The sequence below is a fragment of the Myxine glutinosa genome, chromosome 6, assembly GCF_964187855.1.
Source record: "Myxine glutinosa chromosome 6, kmMyxGlut1.1, whole genome shotgun sequence".
Taxonomy (NCBI): domain Eukaryota; kingdom Metazoa; phylum Chordata; class Myxini; order Myxiniformes; family Myxinidae; genus Myxine; species Myxine glutinosa.
Window position 1 is genome coordinate 171,759,455 of NC_136266.1, and position 24,555 is coordinate 171,784,009.

The following is a 24,555-nucleotide window of genomic DNA, read 5'->3' on the forward strand; positions in this document are numbered from 1 at the left end:
TCATGGCAGATAATGAGACCCAAAAGCTTGAGTGACAGAACTTCTTGGAGAGGATTATTCAGAAAGTGGATGGGAGGGTTGTCCAGTTGGTCCTTTTGGAGAGACATCGTAAAAGTGTGAGATTTGTCAGGATTGAAAGACATGTTCCACTTGTTTGCCCAGTCTGTGATTTTGTCCAGGTCTGCAGAGAGTGAGGAGGCTGCAGACTGCCGATCTGAGGGATGAGGAATGGAGCGACAGAGAGTAGAGTCATCAGCAAAGAGATAGAGAGGATTTTCAAGAGAGTCAGAGAGATCATTGATGAATACCAGAAAAAGCACAGGGCCCAGAACACTGCCTTGGGGATCTCCAGCCTGAACAGGAAGAGGAGATGAGAGAAACCCATTCAGGGCCACACGTTGACTCTGACTAGAGAGGAAGTCTGCCAGCCATGTGTGGAGATTTCCATGGATACCAAAGGAGGAGAGTTTGGTGAGCAGAGCGGGGTGCCAGACCGTATCGAAGGCACGTGATATGTCAGGGGAGACAGCTCTAATTTCCTGTTTGGCATTGAGGACCTCAATCCATTGTTGAGAAAGCAGAAGCAGCATGTCCAGAGTAGAGTGACCAGGTCTGAAACCAAATTGATGATCAGAGATCAAGCCTTTGGAGAAGAGGAAAGATTTCATATCTGAAGCAATGATGGATTCCATGACTTTGCTGATAATTGGGAGAAGGCTGATTGGTCTGTAGTTGCTAGGATCTGTTTTTGCACATTTTTGTGCAAAGCGGTGATGTAGGCTGATTTCCAAGCAGATGGCAGATGACCTTGAGCAAAAGAGAGGGTGCAGAGAACAGAGAGAGGGAGTGGAAGAGCGGAGAACAGGATTTTAGGACCCGTGGGCTGATGCCGTCAGGTCCAGTTGCAGAATCAGAGTCGAGGGTTGACAGAAACTTTTCCACCTTGTCAGGAGGAAAGGACACAGAGTCCAGGAGCAGCAGGGTACGACTGGGTACGGTGGGTACAGAGAGGGATGGGTATGGGACACAAGATTTATAGGCAAACACAGAGTTGAGGCATTCAGCTTTTTCACGTGCGGAGTCAGCCATGTAGCTGTTTGAGGTGAGGGAGGGGATGGAGGGGCAACAAACACCAGAAACACATTTGACCAGACGTCACCAGGATTTGGAAGAGGGAGACAGATAAGAGAGTTCGGTATTGAGAACGGAGAGATATTGTTTCCTGGCTCTCCTGAGGGTGGACACACACTTGTTTCGGGCTTTGTGAAAGGAAATGAGATTTCCTTCCATTGGATTTGCTTTCCAGGAGACGAAAGCAAGTTGTTTCTGGGTAACAGCCTCACCACAAGATTCCGTGTACCATGGACGGGAGGAAGGGTATGACAACTGAAGACGAGATGGAATAACTCTGTGCATGAGAGAGTGCAATTTACTTTGGAAGAATTCCCAGGATGAGTTGATGTCAGAGGTGGTAGAGATGGGAGACCAGTCCAGATGATTGATGGCTGCTTGAAGACCATGCCAGTTGGCCTGAGTGAAATGCCAGACTCGCCGATGCTGAGGAGGCTCTCTGAGAATGGTCAGAGAGATGTCCACTTTAACAAGCACATGATCAGATGAGCCGATCGGAGCAGAAGAAGAGCAGCAGACATTTTCAGGGAAGTTAGTCATAACCAAGTCCAGAAGAGAAGATGCTCCGTTGACTGAGATCCGGGTCGGGAAATTGACAGATTGTGTCAGTCCCAGTGAGTCGCAGAAGTCCTTTGCTGAAGAGCCATGGCTGGTGAGATAGGTACCCAGACCCAGCCAACTGGCATGGTGACAATTGAAATCACCACATATGAGGAAGAGAGAGTTGGGATGGGTAGATAGAAGTTGGTCCATATTATCAGACAGCGAGATGTAGATGGAGTCATCACTGTTTGGTGGACGGTACAACACACATATGAACAAAAGGTGGGAGCGAAGGGGAAGCCGTAGCCAAAGGTATTCCTGGGGCTGATGTGGAGAGAGGGCAGTGCAGGGCGAGTGAGGAAGAGAGCTTTTTATAAAGATAGCAACCCCACCTCCAGGACGAGGCTCAGTTCTATCATACCGGAGGAGGGAGTAACCTGGGAGAGATACCAAGGAATCAGAGACATCATTTAAAGTTTAAAGTTTAAACACAGTTTAAAGCGCCTTTGGGCTTCTTGAAAAGCGCTATACAAAATAAATGAATTATTATTAATATTATCATGAAGGAGGAAAGTTTCTGTTAAGCAGATCACATCTGGTTTGTCAGAAGCCAGCTGTATGGAGAGATCAGTCAAGTTTGAGCGAAGGCCCCGGATGTTTGAGGTCCATACCGTTAATGAAGAGGAAGCAGGAGCATCGGAAACAGAACAGGGGGTGGGGAGGGGTAGGGTAAGATGTGGAAGAGGAGGAAGTGGTATGGAGAGCTGTTGAAGGTGTTTCAGAGATTTCAGAATAGCTTGGAGAAAGGGAAGAATGGGGTGGACAAAAGGTTTGATGGTGATTGGGTGAGGCACAGTGAGGTGTTATTTGAGGAGGGGGAAGAGCGAGGCAGAAGGTTGGGGGAGATGAAGGGGAAAATTGGAAGGGGGAAAAAGCGGGGAGGACGCTTTGAGGAGGAGGGGTGAGAGGGGAGTCTAGGAGGTGAGGAGCGAGGGAGAGTCTTGGAGGGGAGGGGTGTGGGGGGAGTTTAGGAGGGAAGGGGAAAGGGGGGAGGTTTGAAAGGGATGGGTGATGGGGAAGATTTGGAGGGGAAAGGGGGAAGGGGGAAGATTTGAAAGAGATGGGTGATGGGGAAGATTTGGAGGGGAGGGGCAAGGGGGTAGATTAGGAGGGGAGGGGTGATGGGGAAGTTTTGGAGGGGAGGGGTGATGGGGGAATTTTTGGAGGGAAGGGGTGATGGGGAAGATTTGGAGGGGAGGGGCAAGGGGGAAGATTTGAAAGGGATGGGTGATGGGGAAGATTTGGAGGGGAGGGGCAAGGGGGAATATTTGAAAGAGATGGGTGATGGGGAATATTTGGAGGGGAGGGGTAAGGGGGTAGATTTGGAGGGGAGGGGTGATGGGGAAGTTTTGGAGGGGAGGGGTGATGGGGAAGTTTTGGAGGGAAGGGGTGATGGGGAAGTTTTGGAGGGGAAGGGTGATGGGGAAGTTTGGAGGGAAGGGGTGATTTTTTTTTGATTTTTTTTTTGTATACAAGATCGAGGCTCGTGAAAGAGCGAACATTAATCACACAGAAAGACAAACCGACACATAAAACATATAACATCGGGAGCGGTAGACAAGATGGGGAGAGAGGGGGAAGGACACAAACACAACATTTGAGAGCAGGGACCGAGAGACATGGAGACATCGAGAGATCTGAGAGAGGGCGAGGGCTTTGGGGGGGGGGGCATGGGAAGGGGGCGGTGGGAGAGGTATAAAACATATGGACACTGCCAGGACTTCCAGGAAAGAAGTTGGAATTTCAAACAAGGTGGATCTGGGGTGAATTAGCGGGGGTAGAAAAGATCAAGGTTTTGGATGGGGGAAGATAAGAGATGGTGGTGAACAGCTGTTTTAAAGACCTGGAGGGAGGAGTGGGATTGAAGGGAGTGAGGGAGTTTGTTCCAGAGGCGGGAGAAAAGAGGAATGAAAGAGTGAAGGTGAGCAGAGAGCTGAGATTTCGGCAGTTTAACCATCACAGGGTTGCTGGCAGATCTTGTGCGACCTGTAGGAATATTTGGGGGACAGAGCACAGAGAGAGCTGGGGGTGCAAGGCCGGAGAGGAGTCGGTAGAAGACAGAAAGACCACCTACCTGCCTGCGGTGAGTGAGTGAAAGGCCCTCAGAGATAGCTTCATCGCGGGCGATTCCAATAATTCTGAAAGCTTTGGTTTCAACAGCGTGAAGCTGAGCTAGGTGTGAGGTAGGAGCACCGGCCCATAGGGGAGAACAGTATTCCATTGAGCTGCGGATGAAAGCCTTGTATGTGGTGAGGAGCTCAGGTGTGCCGAGGAAGGACTTCGCACGATGGAGGATGCCCAGTCGGCGACTGGCTTTGGAGGCCAGCTTGGAAACGTGGTTTTCCCAAGAAAGATCATGGCAGATAGTGAGACCCAAAAGCTTGAGCGACAGAACTTCTTGGAGAGGATCGTTGAGAAAGTAGATGGGAGGGTTGTCCAGTCGATCTTTTCGGAGAGACATAGTAAGAGTGTGAGATTTGTCAGGATTGAAAGACATGTTCCACTTGTTTGACCAGTCTGTGATTTTGTCCAAGTCTTCAGAGAGTGAGGAGGCTGCAGACTGCCGATCTGAGGGAAGAGGAATGGAGCGGCAGAGAGTGGAGTCATCAGCAAAGAGATAGAGAGGATTTTCAAGAGAGTCAGAGAGATCATTGATGAAGACCAGAAAAAGCACGGGGCCCAGAACACTGCCTTGGGGAACTCCAGCCTGAACAGGAGGAGGAGATGAGAGAAACCCATTCAGGGCCACACGTTGACGACGACTAGAGAGGAAGTCCGCCAGCCATGCATGGAGATTTCCATGGATACCAAAGGAGGAGAGTTTGGTGAGCAGAGCGGGGTGCCAGACCGTGTCGAAGGCACGTGATATGTCGAGGGAGACAGCTCTAATTTCCTGTTTGGCATTGAGGACCTCCATCCATTGTTGAGACAGCAGAAGCAGCATGTCCAGAGTAGAGTGACCTGGTCTGAAACCAAATTGATGATCAGAGATCAAGCCGTTGGAGAAGAGGAAAGATTTCATATCCGAAGCAATGATGGATTCCATGACTTTGCTGATAATTGGGAGAAGGCTGATTGGTCTGTAGTTGCTAGGATCTGTTTTTGCACCTTTTTTGTGCAAAGCGGTGATGTTGGCTGATTTCCAAGCAGATGGCAGTTGACCGTGAGCAAAAGAGAGGGTGAAGAGAACAGAGTGAGGGTGAGATAGAGCAGCAGAGCAGGATTTTAGGACCCGTGGGCTGATGCCGTCGGGTCCAGTTGCAGAATCAGAGTTGAGGGTTGACAGAAACTTTTCCACCTTGTCAGGAGGAAAGGACACGGAGTCCAGGAGCAGCAGGGTACGACTGGGTATGGTGGGTACAGAGAGGGATGGGTTTGGGACACAAGATTTAGAGGCAAACACAGAGTTGAGGCATTCAGCTTTTTCACGTGCGGAGTCAGTTGTGTAGCCGTTTGAGGTAAGGGAGAGGATGGAGGGGGAACAAACACCAGAAACGGATTTGACCAGACGCCACCAGGATTTGGAAGAGGGAGACAGATAAGAGAGTTCGGTCTTGAGAATGGAGAGATATTGTTTCCTGGCTCTCCTGAGGGTGGACACACACTTGTTTCGGGCTTTGTGAAAGGAAATGAGATTTCCTTCCGTTGGATTTGCTTTCCAGGAGACGAAGGCAAGTTGTTTCTGGGCAACAGCCTCACCACAAGATTCTGTGTACCATGGACGGGAGGAAGGGTATGACAACTGAAGACGAAATGGGATAAATCTGTGCATGAGAGAGAGCAATTTACTTTGGAAGAATTCCCAGGATGAGTTGATGTCAGAGGTGGTAGAGATTGGAGACCAGTCAAGATGATTGATGGCTGCTTGAAGACCGTGCCAGTTGGCCTGAGTGAAATGCCAGACTCGTCGACGCTGAGCAGGCTCCCTGAGGATGGTCAGAGAGATGTCCACTTTAACAAGGACATGATCAGATGATCCGATTGGAGCAGAAGAAGAGCAGCAGACATTTTCAGGGAAGTTAGTCATAACCAAGTCCAGAAGAGAGGATGTTCCGTTGACTGAGATCCGGGTCGGGAAATTGACAGATTGTGTCAGTCCCAGTGAGTCGCAGAAGTCCTTTGCTGAGGAGCCATGGCTGGTGAGAGAGGTACCCACACCCAGCCAACTGGCATGATGACAGTTGAAATCACCACATATGAGGAAGAGAGAGTTGGGATGAGTAGATAGAAGTTGGTCCATATTATCAGACAGCGAGATGTAGATGGAGTCATCACTGTTTGGTGGACGGTACAACACACATATGAACAAGAGGTGGGAGCGAAGGGGAAGCCGTAGCCAGAGGTATTCCTGGGGATGAGGTGGAGAGAGTGCAGTGCAGGGCGAGTGAGGAAGAGAGTTTTTGATAAAGATAGCAACCCCGCCTCCAGGAAGAGGCTCAGGTCTATCATACCGGAGGAGGGAGTAGCCCGGGAGAGATACTAAGGAATCAGAGACATCATAAAGGAGGAAAGTTTCTGTTAAGCAGATCACGTCTGGTTTGACAGAAGCAACCTGTATGGAGAGATCAGTTAAGTTTGAACGAAGGCCCCGGATGTTTGAGGTCCATACCGTTAATGAAGAGGAAGGGGGAGCATCAGATACAGAACAGGGGGGAGGAGGGGTAGAGTAAGATGTGGAAGAGGTGGAAGAGGTAGGGAGAGCTGTTGAAGGTGTGTCAGAGATTTCAGAATAGCTCGGAGAAAGGGAAGGATGGGGCGGACAAAAGGTTTGATGGTGATTGGGTGAGGCACAATGAGGTGTTATTTGAGGAGGGGGAAGAGCGAGGCAGAAGGTTGGGGGAGATGGAGGTGAGAGTTGGAAGGGGGAAGAAGCGGGGAGGACGCTTTGAGGAGGGGGAGTGAGAGGGGGGAAATTGAGAAGCAATGAGGGTGGGGAGATTTGAAGGGGAGGGGTGAGGGGGGAGTTTGGGAGGGAAGGGACAAGGGGAGGGATTTGAAAGGGATGGGATATTTGGGGAGATTTGGAGGGGAGGGGTGAGGCAGGAGTCTAGGAGGGGAGGGGCGAGGGGGCGTCTTTGCGGGGAGGGGTGAGGGGGTAGTTTAGGAGGGAGGGGGCAAGGGGGGAAATTTGAAAGGGATGGGTGATGGGGAAGATTTGGAGGGGAGGGGTGATGGGGAAGATTTGGAGGGGAGGGGTTATGGGGAAGATTTGGAGGGGAGGGGTGAGATTGGATTTTAGAAAGTGTACGATTTATGGGAAACGAACATTTATTGCAAAATGAGTTTCTTGTGACCTTCGAGTTAAAAATACGTTTAAGGACGCTGGATGGAGGATGGAGTGCAGGAGAGTTTAGGGAATGTAGAAAAAAGGCACTATAGGAGATGGATATTTTTTTGGGGATGAATTGATTGGGTGAGCAAGTCGAAAGCAGCCTTTTAAAGAAGAAGAAGAAAAAGGTGTTATAAAATATGACGGAATACATAACTTGAGGGGAAAGTGTAAACATTGAAGGTTAATAACAGTGAAAACTATCTGGGGAAATGGGGGAGAAACACGTGGTCGAAGAACGAACGAACAAATAAGAATGAATAAACGAATGAGAACAGAGAAGGAAATGTTTTTTTTTGTTTTTTTTTTTTAGTTGAGATTTACACAAGGAAGTAGGCTATGGGTGAAAAGACTGGGAATACAGAGAACGAAAGTTATTGGATCACAAACGACGGACCGCTGAGAGAAAAACAAAGCCTCAAGGTTGTACAGTGTACACTGTACAAGGCCTCAAGACACGACACGAATTAACACGATTTTCAATACAGGTATGAAAGATTTGCACCGAAAAATCTTCGTCGGGACACAATATACGTACAACACCATAAATAAATACAGTTTTAACAAAAATACAAATGGGAACAATCACTTAACTTCGATTTCAAATCGTTCGCGACGCGGTAAAGGCCTTGCTCGCGACATGGCAAACAGACGATCAATTTATGAAAGATAAACACCGAGAAACAACCAAAGTTGCACACAATAACTTCACACACCGAAAGATAAATACAGTTTCGACAAAATACAATTGTGAACAGACTTAACTTCGAAAAACGTGGAGACCGTGTGGAGCTTCGAAAATCCCTCCCACCGTCTCCGAGATCTCGCGAGAATCTCCTGATGGGGAAGATTTGGAGGGGAGGGGTGAGATTGGATTTTAGAAAGTGTACGTTTAATGGGAAACGAACATTTATTGCAAAATGAGTTTCTTGAGACCTTCGAGTCAAAAATACGTTTGAGGATGCTGAAGGAGGGGTGGAGTGCAGGAGAGTTTCGGGAATGTAGAAAAGAGGAACTGTAAGAGATGGAATTTTTTTTTGGAATGAATAGATTTGGTGAGCAGGTCGAAAGCATGCTTTTATAGAAGAAGAACAAAAAGGTGTTATAATATACGACAGAATACAGTTCTTCAAGGGAAAGTTTAAACATTTTTAAATTGAGCAGTGAAAACTATCTGGGGAAATGGAAAATGGAAATGGGGGTGAAACACGTGATCGAAGAACGAACGAACAAATAAGAACAACGAATAAATGAATAAGAACAGAGAAGGAAATATTTTTTTGGGGTTTTTTTTTTTTGAGTTGAGATTTCAAACAAGGAAGTATGGGGTGAAAGACTGGGACAAAAACAGAGAACGAAAGTAATTGCAGCGCAATCGACGGACCGTTGAGAGAAAAACAAAGCCTCAAGGTCGGACACGGTAGCCTACTCGGCCTCAAAATACGCGACACTAATTAACTGACGATTTTGTATACATGTATGAAAAATTAACACCGATAATCTTCCTAAAGACGCACTATAGGTACACACACCGAAAGATAGATACAGTTTCGACAAAAACACAATTGTGAAACATTACTTAACTTCGAAAGCGTGAGCGCATGGACAGCTTCGAAGAGACGTGACCTCCAATCTTGTGCATCAATTGCTCAGGGAGCTGCTTTAGCGGCACTAATGTTTTGTGATAGAATATGTGGATTATCACAAAGTTGAACAAACCATGGCAGCATTGTTAATAACAGTAGCCTATACTGAAAGTCCATAACAGTAGCCTATAAAAGTGAAAAGAGGAGGAGAGGGGGAGGAGGGGGGAGGAACAAGGGGTGGAGAGAGAGAGTGGGGATGGGGTCAAGAGAGAGAGAGAGTGGGCGGTTCATGAGAGGAAGGAGAGGTTGATGGGGTGGGGGCAGTACAGGGGAGAAGTTTTGTTCTGCATCCAACTTGTCCACTTCTTTCCTCCCTGCCCCTTTGTTTGTCCAAATCTCCCTTTATGTTGTCCTTCAATTCCATTGTTGGTGCCCTCCTCTCTACTGTTCCGTTTGCCCTGTTTTGTCCTGATCTTTTTTTTTTCTGTACAAGATCGAGGCTCGTGTAAGAGCGATTAACCTAAGAGATTAAATTAACCACATAAAAACAAACTGACACGTTAAACATAAGCCAAAGGGAGCGGGAGACAAGATGGGGAGAGAGAAGGAAGCACACAAGTACAACAGCAGAGAACACAGGCATCAGGAGATCTGTGTGAGCGAGAGGGCTTAGGGCTGGGTGCATGGGAAAGGGGGGGGGGTGGGGGGGGGGGAAGAGGTAAAAAAAAAAACACGTGGACACTGCAAGGACTTCCAGGAAAGAAGTTGGTATTTCAAAAAAGTGGATCTGGAGTGAATTAACGGTGGTAGAAAAGGTCAAGGTTTTGGATGGGGGAAGATAAGTGATGGTGGTGAACAGCTGTTTTAAAGACCTGGAGGGAGGAGTGGGATTGAAGAGAGTGAGGGAGTTTGTTCCAGAGGCGGGAGAAAAGAGGAATGAAAGACTGAAGGTGAGCAGAGAGTCTTGATTTTGGTAGTTTCACCAGGAGAGGGTTGCTGGCAGATCCTGTGTGACCTGTAGGAAATTTGGGGGACAGAGCCCAGAGAGAGCTGGGGGAGCTATGCCATAGAGGAGTTGGTAGAAGACAGAAAGACCACCAACCTGCCTGCGGTGAGTGACGGGGTTTCCTTGTTTTGATATCTAGTTTATTGATTTCCGCTTGTGGTGAGTTTAATATTCTACAGATGTGTTGGAATATTGGTATTACGAGTTTGTTAATGGCTTTGATTTTGTTCCTTGGAGAAAGGTGTGTTTCAGGATCAGCCTCACTCTGCCATCTTCTGCCATCATCTTCTCATTCTGTTTTTCCATCCTCGCCTGACCCTTCTTTTGTGCATTGTATTGTGACTTTGGTGGCCCTCTTTTACTCAGAGGTATTTGTATAATGCTTTGTTGCCTCGATCCTGTATTGTTGTATCGCGGTCGATTTTTATGTTGTCCACTTTTGTTGATTTATCCTGTACAAATGTGTACTTAACACACTTATCTTGGCCAAATTCCGTTTGAATATCGTCAGAGTGCCGTTTCACCTATTTGAGTTGTTCTGCCAATTTTTTGTCATTTGGTGCAAAGAGATTTGAATCATCCATGTAAAGTAGAGAGATGTATTACCTTTCTTGTCTCTTTTGATGCTATATTATTGGATGTTCGGGTGTATCCATGTCCTCGCTTATTAATGAGGTTACTTAGAGGGTCCAGGCCCAGGCAAAGCAGGAGGGGAAAAGGCCTGGGAACCCTGGAAGTTCCCATGACTTATCTTCACTCCTAATATTTAAATTCTTCCTTCTGGGTGTTGTAATATCAATGTGGTATTCCAAAGCTCCATTGCTTTCTCAATTAGTTTGAATATTTGTGTGTTGCTCTTGTACAAATGCATGCATTTTATCATCCATGATTGTGGAACACTATCAAAAGCTTTTTTTGCCATCTATCCATGTTGTAGATAATTTGGTTCTTGTGCTTTTACTGTTTCCGAATAGGTCCTTGTTTGGTAGGAGGTGGTGTATTGTTCCGCGTACTACAAAACAGTTTTTTTTACAGTGTGTGTGTGTCATCGGTTGCTATCTCCAAATGCAGGTTTCAGGAATTGAGACCTCCTAGGTCTCGATGTATCCACCTTCGTGTGTGTGTGTGTGTGTGTGTGTGTGTGTGTGTGTGTGTGTGTGTGTGTGTGTGTGTGTGTGTGCATGCAAGTTGTTTTTTCCTGCTATCCCACACGTGAGTGGGCCTCAGGAGATGGAACGGAGATCTACGAGGTCTCAAGGTATCCACCTCCAGTGTGTGTGTGTGTGTGTGTGTGTGTGTGTGTGTGTGTGTGTGTGTGTGTGTTAGTGTGTGTCATTGGTTGTTATCTCAATATGTGGCTTTCAGAAGGTGAAACAGAGTTCTCCGGGACTCGAAGTATCCACCTCCATTTCAGTTATCAGGATTCATGGACCAATTTGTGAAGTTTTCAATATTCTCAAAGTTTTGTTCTGGGAGCTCTTTTGAGGATCGTCACTGAGCCTCGGACAGCTTCCAATTGTAGTTTGTTTGTAGTAATGTTCTCAGGGATGTTTTTTGAGATCTCTGCGAGGTTCTTCTTTATCTTTCCAATTGCTCCAATTATTATCACTGGTACAGTTTTAGCACTCTTCAGCTTCCAATATCTTTTGAATTCATTTTTGAGATCATGGTATTTGGTTATTTTCTTGATTTCTGCATTATTTAGGCCACAATCATTGGGAACTGACACCTACCTCAATTTGCAATGCCTTCTTTTCTTTTTTGTACTTAAGTACTATATCTGGCCACAATGCTTTGTTTTCTATGCTTACACTTGATGGGATCATCAGCTCACACGTGAGGGTTATGTCCTTGTTTTCAATGATTACTTTTGGCTCATGTTTCCATGAGTTTTCTGGAACTGGGACGTTGAAATTTTTGCTGATGTGCCAGTGGATTACTCGACATACTTTGTTGTGGCTTTGTATGCTCAGTTGTTCTGCCATGAGTTTTTTTTTACAATGGACATATCATCACAGCATAAGATATAAGACCTAAGACCGAGGACCAGTTTCTCATTCAACCATTTTGTTTTCACAGGTTTGGTCCCAGGCAAATCCGCAATGAGTCAGTGTTACTACGACGATACAATAGCTTCACCTGGGCTGCACCATTTGAATCCTTGGCTGTGGCAGACATTGGGGATGTCGCAGTCAACTTGTACAACCTTAAAGACAATATACGCATCATCCGGGAATTCTACCACAACATATTGTCAAGTGGTTGTCGGCCTCTTACCTTGGGTTAGCATCAAGTATTTTTGATTTACTCTTTTACACATTTAATGGATGAAAAGAATCAGCAATATTTTTTATCTCTTGGAAAATGACAATATGATCAAATTATTGAACAAATTCATGCTTTTGAAATTGGAAGATCTATTATATAATTAAATATATTGAGAGATATTGGTCATTCACAATGTTTTTTGCTGCTCTGAGTTGCATGAATAATTTTTGTCTTGATGCACACAAAGTTATACTGTATTGGCAGTAATTATTGATTTATTTCAGGTTTAATTATCTTTGTTTCCTCCTCAACCTCCACCCCCCATATTCCTTCATAAAGGAGGAGATCACACGATTACATACCCGATACTTCAGGCCATTGCAAAAAAGTATGTTGTAATTTTTTTGTATTTCTTAGATGGTTGTTTGACACATATAATAGGGGAAAAACAAACATGCAACTTACACAACTTTGTTTTTGCTTCATGTTTCCATGAGTTTTCTGTAACTTGGATATTGAATTTTTGGCGGATGTGCCAGTGGATTACTCCACATACTCTGTTGTGCCTTTGAGTGTATAGCTGTTCTGACATGAGTTAAGACGTATAGTTTGTTTATGATTATTTTGGACAAAGCAGGAAGGATGAGTCAAAATTGCACAGGCAGATGGAGACGATGAAAACAAAGGAATTAGTTTAACCTGCACATTTAAATAGCTTCCAGAAATTTATTTCCATGATGGCTTCATGTCCATGTTTCTGCATGTGTGGGTTTTTAGAGTATGCCTGAGATATTATCCTGAGACGTGATGATTTAGCCATATCATGCAGCATGGAAAACTATACATATCTCCACCACTGAAAATGGATACAGGTTATGTTTTCAGCTCTGTCTGTCTCTGTCTGCCGATATCTCAAAAAGTCGTGAATGGTATCGGATGAAACATCATGGACAGTCGATTTTGATGAAGAACCGGATCCGGATATGAGAAATGAAAAAAAATCCAATGATTCTTCACTATTGAGAGACGGTGGCAAAAAACGATATATACGGAGGATACAGTAGGGTATATCAAAAGTTGTTGACGGATTATGACAAAACTTTGTGGACGAGTTGGGTAGGTGGGAATAACAAACCGATTCGATTTTAGTTCAGGTCCGAATCCATATCCGGCCTATCAGTGGGGATACAAAACAAACTGTTGAGCATGATGGAGGTATAAAGTACTGGTTTTATATTGGATATAAAATAATTTATCCTGTCAACCTCTCGTCTGTGATCCAAAGCATCCTGTTTTCACAAAGTCAGATGTTCCAACAAGCCCAGAGCTCAACCAAATTGATGGTGAGCACAAGGTAAGCGAGTTAGAGAGCCGGCATTTGATAATGATTGAAGTGGACTGATAAGACATTGTTAATGTAAATACACTATCTCATCCAGATTTCTCTACTTTTGTGAGGCAGGTATGGGCCAGTAGGACTGGTGCACGTGGATGCACATGATGACACTAATGACTCTGTTGCTGGAGAGAAAGTGTACCATGGTTCACCATTTCGGCGCTGCGTTGATGAAGGCCTGCTCGATTGTAAACGTGTGCTGCAGATTGGCCTACGCGGAAGCTTGCTTCAGTCCGATGGCTACGACTGGAGCATCAAACAGGCACAGCAATAATAATAATCATAATAATAATAATAATAATAATAATAACATGTAGAGCACCCTTACATTTAATATCTATTGAGTTTTGATTGAACTTCTTTTTGTAGGGGAAGGCGGGGCAAGTTGAGCCAGTTTTTGTTCTTGGAATGTTAGGACTGAACTTACTGATGATCTTGCACAAATGAGTATCTTGCCTTCTAATTTAATCCTTGGGAAACATTTTGTAGCTAGTTCTTACTTTCTATCCCCACACTGAAAGTCACTGTGACCTTTGAAAACACGGAGGCCAAATGGCTCAACTTGCCTGCCTGAGGGGTAAGTTGATCCAACCTCTGGGGTAAGTTGTACCACATAGGGGTAAGTTGATCATTGCCCCAAATAAAGATAACTAAAGTAGAAAACCATTGTTTTGCCAGAAAAATATTTAATGTTGTAAAGTTCTACAACACTGAACGAAATGACTGCCTTGTGTTCATGGTTATAGTAATCAGTTATGAACAAATTGAGTCACTCTCATAGAAAAACAAGATTGTCAACTGTGGTAAGAAAAGTCAACTCAATCCACCTGTCACAGTTTCAAGTCACAATTAAACAAAAAGTATCCCAAATATTTGATCATTGCCCCAAATAAAGATAACTGAAGTACAAAAATTGGTCTGCCCGAAAAATATTTAATGTACTTGTTACAACACTGAACGAAATATTTACATGTGCCTTGTGTTCATGGTTATAATTCAATGTGGCAGCTGGATTGAGTTGAAAACAGCTGCCACAGTTTTAAGTCACAATAAAACAAAAGTGTCCCAAATACACCCAGAAAGGCCAACAGTCAGACTGTGGCAATTAAGGCACAATATCTTGCTCATCAATGCCAGCTTCATCATTTGGATCTGGAACTAAAACTAAAACATGTCAGAAATTAAGTCAATTAAGCTGCCAAACTGACAAGTCACAATTGAACACAAGCTGTCCAGAACAACGGGCAGAACTGCCAACGCACTTAGGCTGTGGCAGCTTACGCACGATGTCTTCCAGTTCAAATCCTGCTTCATCCTTTGGGTTTGGAACAAACACTGGGTTGTCAGATCCAACTTTTCCAGCAACCTTCTGCAGGAAGACACCTTCAAACTGAAATTCCTCTCCATTCAGTACATCAACCCGAGCAATGTAATGCACAAATCTTGATTTGCCAGCACATTTGACAACTACAAAGTCACCTTCAATGATATCCATATCACTGTCCACATCTGATTCGTCATCATACTCAACTTCTGAATCACCATCTGTCTCACTGGAACTAGGGGTTTTTGATCTTGGGGGACATGTCTTTTTCCCATTAGCTTTGAACAAGCATCTCTTTGATTTCTTGGCTGATGGCTTCCGTTTGCGATTTTCAGATAGGGCTGCAAGCTCCTGGCGTACTGGGGTGTCAGTCAGAATCTTTGTGCTGCCTTTTTTTGCGACCAGCTTTCGTTTTCTTTCTTGCTGTTGCTTTCGGAAATGGGTGAACATCAGATGGTGATACGTATTATTATTATCTCCACCAACATGAGTTGGCAAGTTGAGCCAGACCCTACGGGGCAAGTTGAGCCATCGCTCGATTTGCCCCGTAGGGTCTGCCTCAACTTACCCCAGTCTGAACTTTCTGAGATGTCTCCACATACACACATATTCTATGCATCCATCGTATTAAAGTCTATGACAAGAATGGAGACACATACCTGGACTAACAATTGTCATCTGATATCCATATTATATCTATGCTGCATATGGAAGAAACGTGAACTTACCTGTTTTACACCTTTTTACTTTTATGGCTGAAAATTGGATTTTTCCCTCTGCAACACTGGTTTCTGTTTCAATTTAGAAAACAATATGGCAGAATTTGGAGTTATGCAATGGGGCATCTATAGATGGCGCCACCACAAAGTCTGACTCATTCATAACTGGCTGGGAGGTGGTGGCTCAACTTACCCCTATGCTCAACTTGCCCCGCCTTCCCCTACTATTTTGATCTTCTTCACTTGACTTACACGATTTTTTTTATTATTTAAATTTAATCACAGTGTGAAAAGCATTAATGATTTATTTATTTTACTGGTTTTGTATCTTCAGTGAACTCTCTCCTTTTTGATTATCCACTAAATTCAGGTGGACCATTTTGAATCGAGCTATGTAGACTATGACCCCCATAAATTCGAACACCAACGAGAGTAAACCCTTTTGTTGGAACTGTTGTTTTTACTGTACATCTAATGGATAAAATAAAACCCATCACCATTTCCTTCTGCTACTTTACTCCACATTTAATATATATAAAAAGGTGCAATTTGAATCACGATTTCAATAACTCATTATGATGGACCTACAAACACGAAACGGAACAAATCTAAACAAAATGTTCACCTGCAAAAAAATGAGGCCAATTAATTATCCCGCCTCTGGAACAAACTCCCTCACTCTCTTCCATCCCACTCTCTCGCTCCAGGTCTTTAAAACAGCTGTTCACCACCATCTCTTATCTTCCCCCATCCAAAACCTTGATATTTTCTTCCCCTGTTAATTCACCCCAGATCCACTTTTCTGAAATGCCGACTTCTTTCCTGGAAGTCCTAGCAGTGTCCATGTGTTTTTGTTTTTTTGTTTTTAACCACTCCCACCCTCCACCCCTTTCCCACGCCTCCTCCCCCCAAGCCCTCTACCTCCCACAGATCTTCCGATGGGAGGAAGATCCCTTCGGATCTTCCGAAGACACAAAATTTACATTTGTCCCTGCTGTCAAATGTTGTACTTTTGTGCTTCCCCCTCTCTCCCCATCTTGTCTCCCGCTCCCTTTATTTCGTTTTATGTGTCCGGTTTTTTTTTGTCATTAATGTTAGCTCTTACAGGGGCCTCCATCTTGTATCCCAAAAAAAAATTTTTTGTTTGAATCTATGGCGAAAGAGATAAAGCTGATATGCAGAATCTTTATGGATAAATATCTCCAAAAGTCGTACTAATAACACTGAAGACTGGCCAACAAGTCATTTTCATCAGATATGATGGTGTGAGTCGTTGCTTCCCTTCTCTTTGTTGACGTGCTCACTCAGTATTGTGTGTCCTCTGATGGCTATATAGTCCAATGTGGGACCCACAGTGTCTACCGCAAACATAGCAGGTATAGACTGGTCCTTGCGGAGATGGACGTTGCCTCCCCACTGTCTCTGGATAGCATGTCTCCCACATTCAAAGTGGTCCAGGCCTTTGCGGCAAATGTTACACCAAGCTGACCTGTTTGTGGCCTGATATTCCCAGGTGACAACTGGGATGGCACAAGACGTGAGTGTAGACTTAAAGACATCCTTATAGCGCTTTCTTTGTCCACCACGTGATCTTTCATCAAATTGAAGTTGGCCATAGAGAAGCGCTCTTGGGATTCTATGGTCTTCCATGTGTGTGAGGTGCCATGACCACCGAAGCGGGGCTTGCATCAGGAAACACTCAATTCCTTGGATATGACAATGGTCTAGGATTGAGATGTTAGGTATTCTGTCTCACCAGGTGATGCCAAGAATCTTGCGAAGACATCGCATATGGAATTGCTCAATGCATTTGATATGGCGACAATAGGGTGTCCAAGATTTACATCCGCACAGTAGTGTCGATAAGACAACGGCACGACAGACACTGATCTTGGTGTCCAGTTGAATGCTACATGCAGGCCAAAGGCGATGTGTCAATCTTATAAAGGACACATATGCGTTACTAAGTCTTGATGTTACTTCGTCGTCAATCATTGCAATTTGAGAGAGACCACCTCCAAGGTAGCAGAACCTATCTATAACATTGAGCGGTGTGTCATCGATGGTAATGGATGGGATGGTATACGCACCTTCTGGTCTCGGCTGAAGCAGAGCCTCGGCCTTCATGAAGCTAATCATAAGGCCATCGCGATGAGCAGATTGCACAAAGGAGTTGACAATAAATTGCATATTTTTTGAGATTATGACTGCATACCAAACGATATAATTATAGGTGGGCCAGATATCTCTTGGGACGCTGATTCCAAATCTGTTAGAGTATAAGGCAAAAACCTTTCAAATTTGATCCGTCTCATCACGAAAACTTCTACTTGCTGGAGGAAAACCAAAATCAGATTTGGAATCAGCGAGTAAAACTGATCTAGAAAAGTGTGTATACATATTTTATGAGAGAAAAAACATTTGATTTGTTGACCAGTGTAATGAGGGACTGAGACTACAAACGTTAACTTCAGGATTAATGGCGACATTAAACAGCAAAATGCAAGATTGACAAGAAAGAGCAATCAGAGATTGCAGACCCTTGCCAGGATGTGTTTTCAGTGGTTTTAAGGCTTTTGGGGTAAAAACAAATATGGCGGCCGAACCACGTGACCGATGACGTCATAATTTTTGTTTTTTTCCTTAACCAATTTATCCCTCGATGACGCTCAAGAAATTTCATCTTGATCGGATGAAGTTTTGTACTTGTCGAATTATGACGTCATAATGGACACACCTATGACATGATCATTAACATATTTTATTCCCCATGGAGAGTTCTTTACAATGAGCCATGTCTCAATTTTTCTATTCAGCACTTTCGGAGAAATAGAGGTGCAATTTTTTTCGGTTTTTCAAAGATGGCGGCCGAACCACGTGACCTATGACATAAAAAAATTCTCCACCAATTTAACCCTAGATGACGCTCAAGAAATTTTATTTTGATCGGATGAAGTTTTGTACTTGCAGAATTATGACGTCATAATGGAGGCACCTATGACATGAGCATTTACATATTTTATTCCCCATGGAGAGTTTTTTACAATGAGCCATGTCTTAATTTTTTCTATTCAGCACTTTCGGAGATATAGAGGTGCAAATGTTTTCGTTTTTTCCAAGATGGCGCCCGTACCACGTGACGTATGACGTCATAGTTATAATTTAAAAATTCTACAGGTGGAGGTGCACATATGGTGAAAATTTCCTGTCAATCGGACCAACGGATGCAGAGAAAAATCATATTTATTCTGTGTGGACAAGCAGACAAACAGACAAACAAACAAACGTACTCAAATGCAATACCCTCTCCTCAGGCGAGGGTAATTAAGGTGATTTTTGTTCTCAGCTCTTGGAGAAGCTCGACCAAAAGTATCGAAAATTATCATACAGAGTGAGCAAAAACAAAATGACATCGTATAAGCAGGAGAGTGTTTGGGGGTGCTGGTTTGGACAGATCCACATTGGAATGCGGTTGTCGGCCCATATGCTATTGATCAAGTATTTGGACATTCATGACAATAAACGATTCCATGGCTATGCTCAAATCCTGGACCGGTTTCTACTCTGTCACAATGTGTGGAAAAGTCATGTGACCCAAACCCACACCAGTAAAGGAAATGCAATAAGACCTTCCCTGCTCCACCACCAAGCCTCTCTTTGTGTTTGGGAACAGGGAAATAATTGGGAACATACATGAACGTGACAACAAAAGGTGTCAGTCTCTGCGTCCTGTCTCAGTGCTCTGTTTATGTCTGTAGATTCATTCTGTCTCATTCCTGCAAGCAACATCTATCTTTATTACATTAATGAACAGGATTATAAATAATTAAATTGATATATTCAGGAAAATTATGCACCCAGACCAGGAATCGAACCCAGGTCCTCTGGTGAACCGTACCAGTGCTCTGCCATCTGAGTATCTGAGTGACCCTGCCCAAACATGTCATTTTTCCCCCCCACATAGAATTGCCACTGTCTTGGTGAGTGCTCCCCATTGGAGGAAGACCCTTTCGTGATCAGGCCTTTGGTGCTCCTATGGTTGGCAGCGAGTGCCCCAGAAGCATTGGCGGAAAGAGTGGAAATCATATGTGGGAACATTGCATGCTTGGGCAAGGTCATCCAGATAGTTCAGGTGGCAGAGCACTGGTGCAGTTCACCAGAGGACATGGGTTCGATTCCTCATCTGGGTGTGCAATTTTCCCCACATATATCAATTTAATCTATATTTACGTCTGCCTGAACCTTTGAGCCCTACATACGTATATGGGTTAAAATGCATTTACTTCTTCATGCAGCTGTATAAATCAAATTGGCACCCCAGTAGTGTAATAATGTTGCTTCTGGGACACCTCCGTTTAACATGGGAAATCCCTATCTAATGTCATTTACCCCCTTGTCTTTTTCAAAAATCATAAACACCTCTATTTCTCCCACCCTCATCTTTATGAACCTTTTGTCTGTAGTACCTATCCTTAATGTTGTTCATTAGACCACTCAAACACTACAAATATTTGTTTTCTCTTATAGACCTATCATCCTTCTTCTACATATCATCTGGCAGATTAATCTTTGACCCATTCACTTCCATATTGACCCTAAAGACCTCTATTTCTCTCACCCTGTTCTTTACGAACCTTCTAACCTTTTGACATGTTATCCTTATTCATTAGACCACTTAAACACCTGTGATCCTTCTGACCTTATGGACCTTTTAACCTTTGACTCTTAATATCATCTGGTGAATATAACCCACTCAAACATCGACCCCACAAATATTTGTTTATGTGTGGGAAATAATTTAATTCTCCTACAACTCTCCTCACCATCTAATATATTAACAAAAAATATGTTTGAGTTTGGTTCTTTATTAAGATATTTTAACTGAGCTAAGATAAAATGGTAAACCTCCCTCAATGTTCTTATTTGAGCGCCTCCAGTGCCACACACTTTTTGGTAGGCTCTGCCCACCTTTTGTTAAGCTCCGTCCACTTTTTGGAAAAACCCCGCCCACTTTTTGGTAAGCCACGCCCACCTTTTACTAAGCCCCGCCCACTTTTTGTTAAGCCACGCCCACTTTTTGCTATGCCCCGCCCACTTTTGCTAAGCTCCGCCCACTTTTGCTAAGTCCCACCCACTTTATAAACTCTTCAGCATTGTATCATTTCTAGGTAATACATAACATCATTTTCAGGGAATTTCCATCACATCATTTCCAGTTAAGACACGCCCAGGGAATTTCCACAGGAAATGACACACACCCAGCCCTTCTTATAAAAGGCACCGACCACACAGGCTTTTTCAAACACGCTTTCTGCTTCACTTGAGAATGGACTCCTATGCCGAAATGGAATGGGATAACTTTGCTATTCCTTGGAGTCCTACTACCTGTGTAGCGCTCAACCTTCAGATTGATGAACTGGACTCGAACCTCTTGTCGATGGAGGAAATTGTATCTGAGCTACGAAATGAAAATTCTACTTTTAACACAACTTGGGATAAAGTTATTTTTTTGTTTGAAGATCTTTTGAACAACCAAGACCCACAGAACGAGTTCTACCTTGATGACCCAGCCAAAGAGTTATACCTTGGAGATCCACAAAATCCTGAAAAAGAGTTCTACCATGATGATACTTATTGTGAGTTATCAAAACAAAACCCACTGAACGAGTTCTACCTTGATGACCCAGCCAAAGAGTTATACCTTGGAGACTCACTAAATTTGGGAAAAACTAATTATGAGGTCTGCCTAGATGGTTCTAACTGTGGAGCCTACCTTGGAGACTCACTAAATTTGGGAAAAACTAATTATGAGGTCTGCCTAGATGGTTCTAACTGTGGAGCCTACCTTGGAGACTCACTAAATTTGGGAAAAACTAATTATGAGGTTTGCCTAGATGGTTCTAACTGTGGAGCCTACCTTGGAGACTCACTAAATTTGGGAAAAACTAATTATGAGGTCTGCCTAGATGGTTCTAACTGTGGAGCCTACCTTGGAGACTCACTAAATTTGGGAAAAACTAATTATGAGGTCTGCCTAGATGGTTCTAACTGTGGAGCCTACCTTGGAGACTCACTAAATTTGGGAAAAACTAATTATGAGGTCTGCCTAGATGGTTCTAACTGTGGAGCCTACCTTGGAGACTCACTAAATTTGGGAAAAACAAATTATGAGGTTTGCCTAGATGGTTCTAACTGTGGAGCCTACCTTGGAGACTCACTAAATTTGGGAAAAACTAATTATGAGGTCTGCCTAGATGGTTCTAACTGTGGAGCCTACCTTGGAGACTCACTAAATTTCATAAAATTAGGAAAAGAGTTTTACCTTGGAGACTTTGAAAACTGGTTTCGTTTTGGAGACTCTGAATGGGGGTTTTGTTTTGATGACTCGGAATGTGATACCTATCTTGGAGGCTCAACAGGAATGTGGTTATACCTTGGGAACTTGGAAAGTTGGTTTTATTTTGGAGACTCTACCTGTGGGGTTCCTCTTGGAGACTCTTTGGATTCTAAAGCAATGAACAATGTTCTTTATTTAATGACGCTTGATTTAAGCAATATCAAGAAAGTTCGAGGAAGAAAATGCTGGAAAATTCTTTCTTCCCATTTCTACTTCTTCAAACTTAAAAGCCTTGAAAGACAGAATTGGAGGAAGAGGAAAAAAAAAAAAGAAATACGTATTTAAAAAAGAAGAAAAGAAAGATTATGTTAGGGTTTGGGTGGGATTTTGAATGTGAGGGTTAGGGATGGGGTTGGGTTAGGGTTGGGATTTTGAATGTGGGGGTTAGGGTTGGGGTTGGGTTAGGGATGGGGTTGGGTTAGGGATGGGGTTGGGTTAGGGATGGGTTGGGTTAGGGTTGGGATTTTGAATGTGAGGGTTAGGGTTGGGGTTGGGTTAGGGATGGGATTGGGTTAGGGTTGGGATTTTGAATGTGAGGGTTAGGGATGGGTTGGGTTAGGGATGGGGTTGGGTTAGGGATGGGGTTGGGTTAGGGTTGGGGTTGGGTTAGGGATGGGGTTGGGTTAGGGATGGGGTTGGGTTAGGGATGGGGTTGGGTTAGGGATGGGGTTGGGTTAGGGATGGGGTTGGGTTAGGGATGGGTTGGGTTAGGGATGGGTTTGGGTTAGGGATGGGGTTGGGTTAGGGCTTGGGTTGGGTTAGGGTTTGTATATTATTATGACTCACTCACACATACACACACACACAAAAGTTAAGCCCCAACTAAAAAGTTGTGGGATTCTGTGTTTGGGGTTCACAGATTTAAAAACGTATCCCCATTATACACACACAAAAGTTAAGCCCCAACTAAAAAGTTGTGGGATTCTGTGTTTGGGGTTCACAGATTTAAAAACGTATCCCCATTATACACACACAAAAGTTAAGCCCCAACTAAAAAGTTGTGGGATTCTGTGTTTGGGGTTCACAGATTTAAAAACGTATCCCCATTATACACACACAAAAGTTAAGCCCCAACTAAAAAGTTGTGGGATTCTGTGTTTGGGGTTCACAGATTTAAAAACGTATCCCCATTATACACACACAAAAGTTAAGCCCCAACTAAAAAGTTGTGGGATTCTGTGTTTGGGGTTCACAGATTTAAAAACGTATCCCCATTACATTTTATTTATTTATTTATTATTTTCAAGGGTATTATCTGCTTACTTGTGTTTTTTGTAATTCTTGTGAGTAAAATGAACCCAAGATTTCTTCTCCATTTAAATCATATAATTTGTAGGTCCAAGGGACTGTATCCATTACATCAATGATTTTAAATAATTCACGAGTCCATTTTTGTGTATAACCTTTCTCAAAATGACTTTTCCATTTGTATATTCTTACAATATCACCAACTTTAAACTTGGGCTTTCTCAAATTAATCTCCTTTTCATATTCTAATTTTGTAAATGTTTCTGATGGTTTTGATTGTGTTGATGAATGAACTGTATTATTGTAATTATCTACAATATCCTGAATTAAATACACCCATTTTTGAGAACCGAGTTGTGTGAATTTTTTATATAATTTCTCTTTTAAAGTACGATTAAAACGCTCAATAACAACTGCCTTTCCTTCATTAAAGGTGCTGTATAATTTAATACCCTTCCCCTTAAGAAATTTCATGAATATTTTGTTATAGAACTCTGTTCCCTCATCAGTCCATAACTTCTTTGGTTTCCTTTTATCCCGATCAAATATTAGCTTAAAGGCTAACATTAAAGTATCACCCCTTTTATTTTTTAAAGGGACAACCCAGGCAAATCTACTCCTCAAATCAATAACGGTTAAAGCATACCTGTATCCCCTGTCATTATTCAATTCAATTAAATCAGCGGACCATATGTGGTCGGTGTATTTAGAATAAACCTTCCTTCTTTTAAACTTTGTGATTATAGGTTTGTGTAATTCTTCAGCCAAAAGCTCCTCAGTCTTGATGACATCATTAGAGCCTAATAGTTTTTTGAGGAATAACCAAGACCAAGTTTCAATTTAGCATTTATCAAATTTCTCACAATAAACCTATCAACTTTCTCTCTCAACGTTGGATTTTGTATCAAAGACAAATTATACAACATTTCGCTGTCGGCTTTATGTTTTTCAGTCAACGTAGTGGTTTTCCCATAAGCAATATCATGCTTCATACACACTTCGTCAACCCTATTTGTAGGTTTAGACCAAGGTTTAGGATTGTCAGCCTCATCTAATCTTTTATCCAAGTTTGTTCCTGGACCACAGAAAGAATACCCTGGAAGGTGTAATTCCCCTGGAATTCCAGTTGTTGTAAATTTACTTCCTGACAGAAACTTTTGTATGTCTCCTCCTCTTTTAGGAGAGATGAATTGGCACTTTTTAGAGCCACATACTTGACATATTCCTTTTTGATAAACTCTATTATTTTTAGCTTTAACATAAGAGATATTTTTAGATTTAGTTTTCTTTTTACATTTGAGACAATAACTCATATTTATTTATCAGAAAAATTCCGACAGAGTATCAAAACCTTTTTGGTTTTCAACATATACATTTCAATCTTTATTTTTAAAACATAAAGAATCCTAAGGAATGCCTTCACTCTCTCCTCCATTTATTTACAAATAAAAACTAACTAAAGTCAATGACACCAACATCATCAATCACATAATCTTTTCCTTCTTCTTCTTCTTCTTCTTCTTCACCACTTTCTCGTTTAAATCTCTG

At 43.1% G+C, this 24,555-nt stretch overlaps 1 protein-coding gene across 2 annotated transcripts in view; it reads left to right on the forward strand.

Annotated features, from left to right (window-relative positions):
* The window catches only part of AGMAT (agmatinase (putative)), a 67,346-nt gene that overhangs the window by 23,153 nt on the left and 19,638 nt on the right, over positions 1–24,555 (forward strand). Inside the window, exons 2-4 of one of the 2 annotated variants that reach the window (XM_078780882.1) lie at positions 11,735–11,937; positions 12,263–12,311; positions 13,386–13,581. In XM_078780882.1, coding sequence (XP_078637008.1) covers positions 11,735–11,937; positions 12,263–12,311; positions 13,386–13,581 — 448 coding nt within the window. Of the gene's footprint in view, positions 1–11,733; positions 11,938–12,262; positions 12,312–13,385; positions 13,582–24,555 lie in introns of both variants that reach the window. The other variant, XM_078780883.1, reaches the window with a different exon arrangement.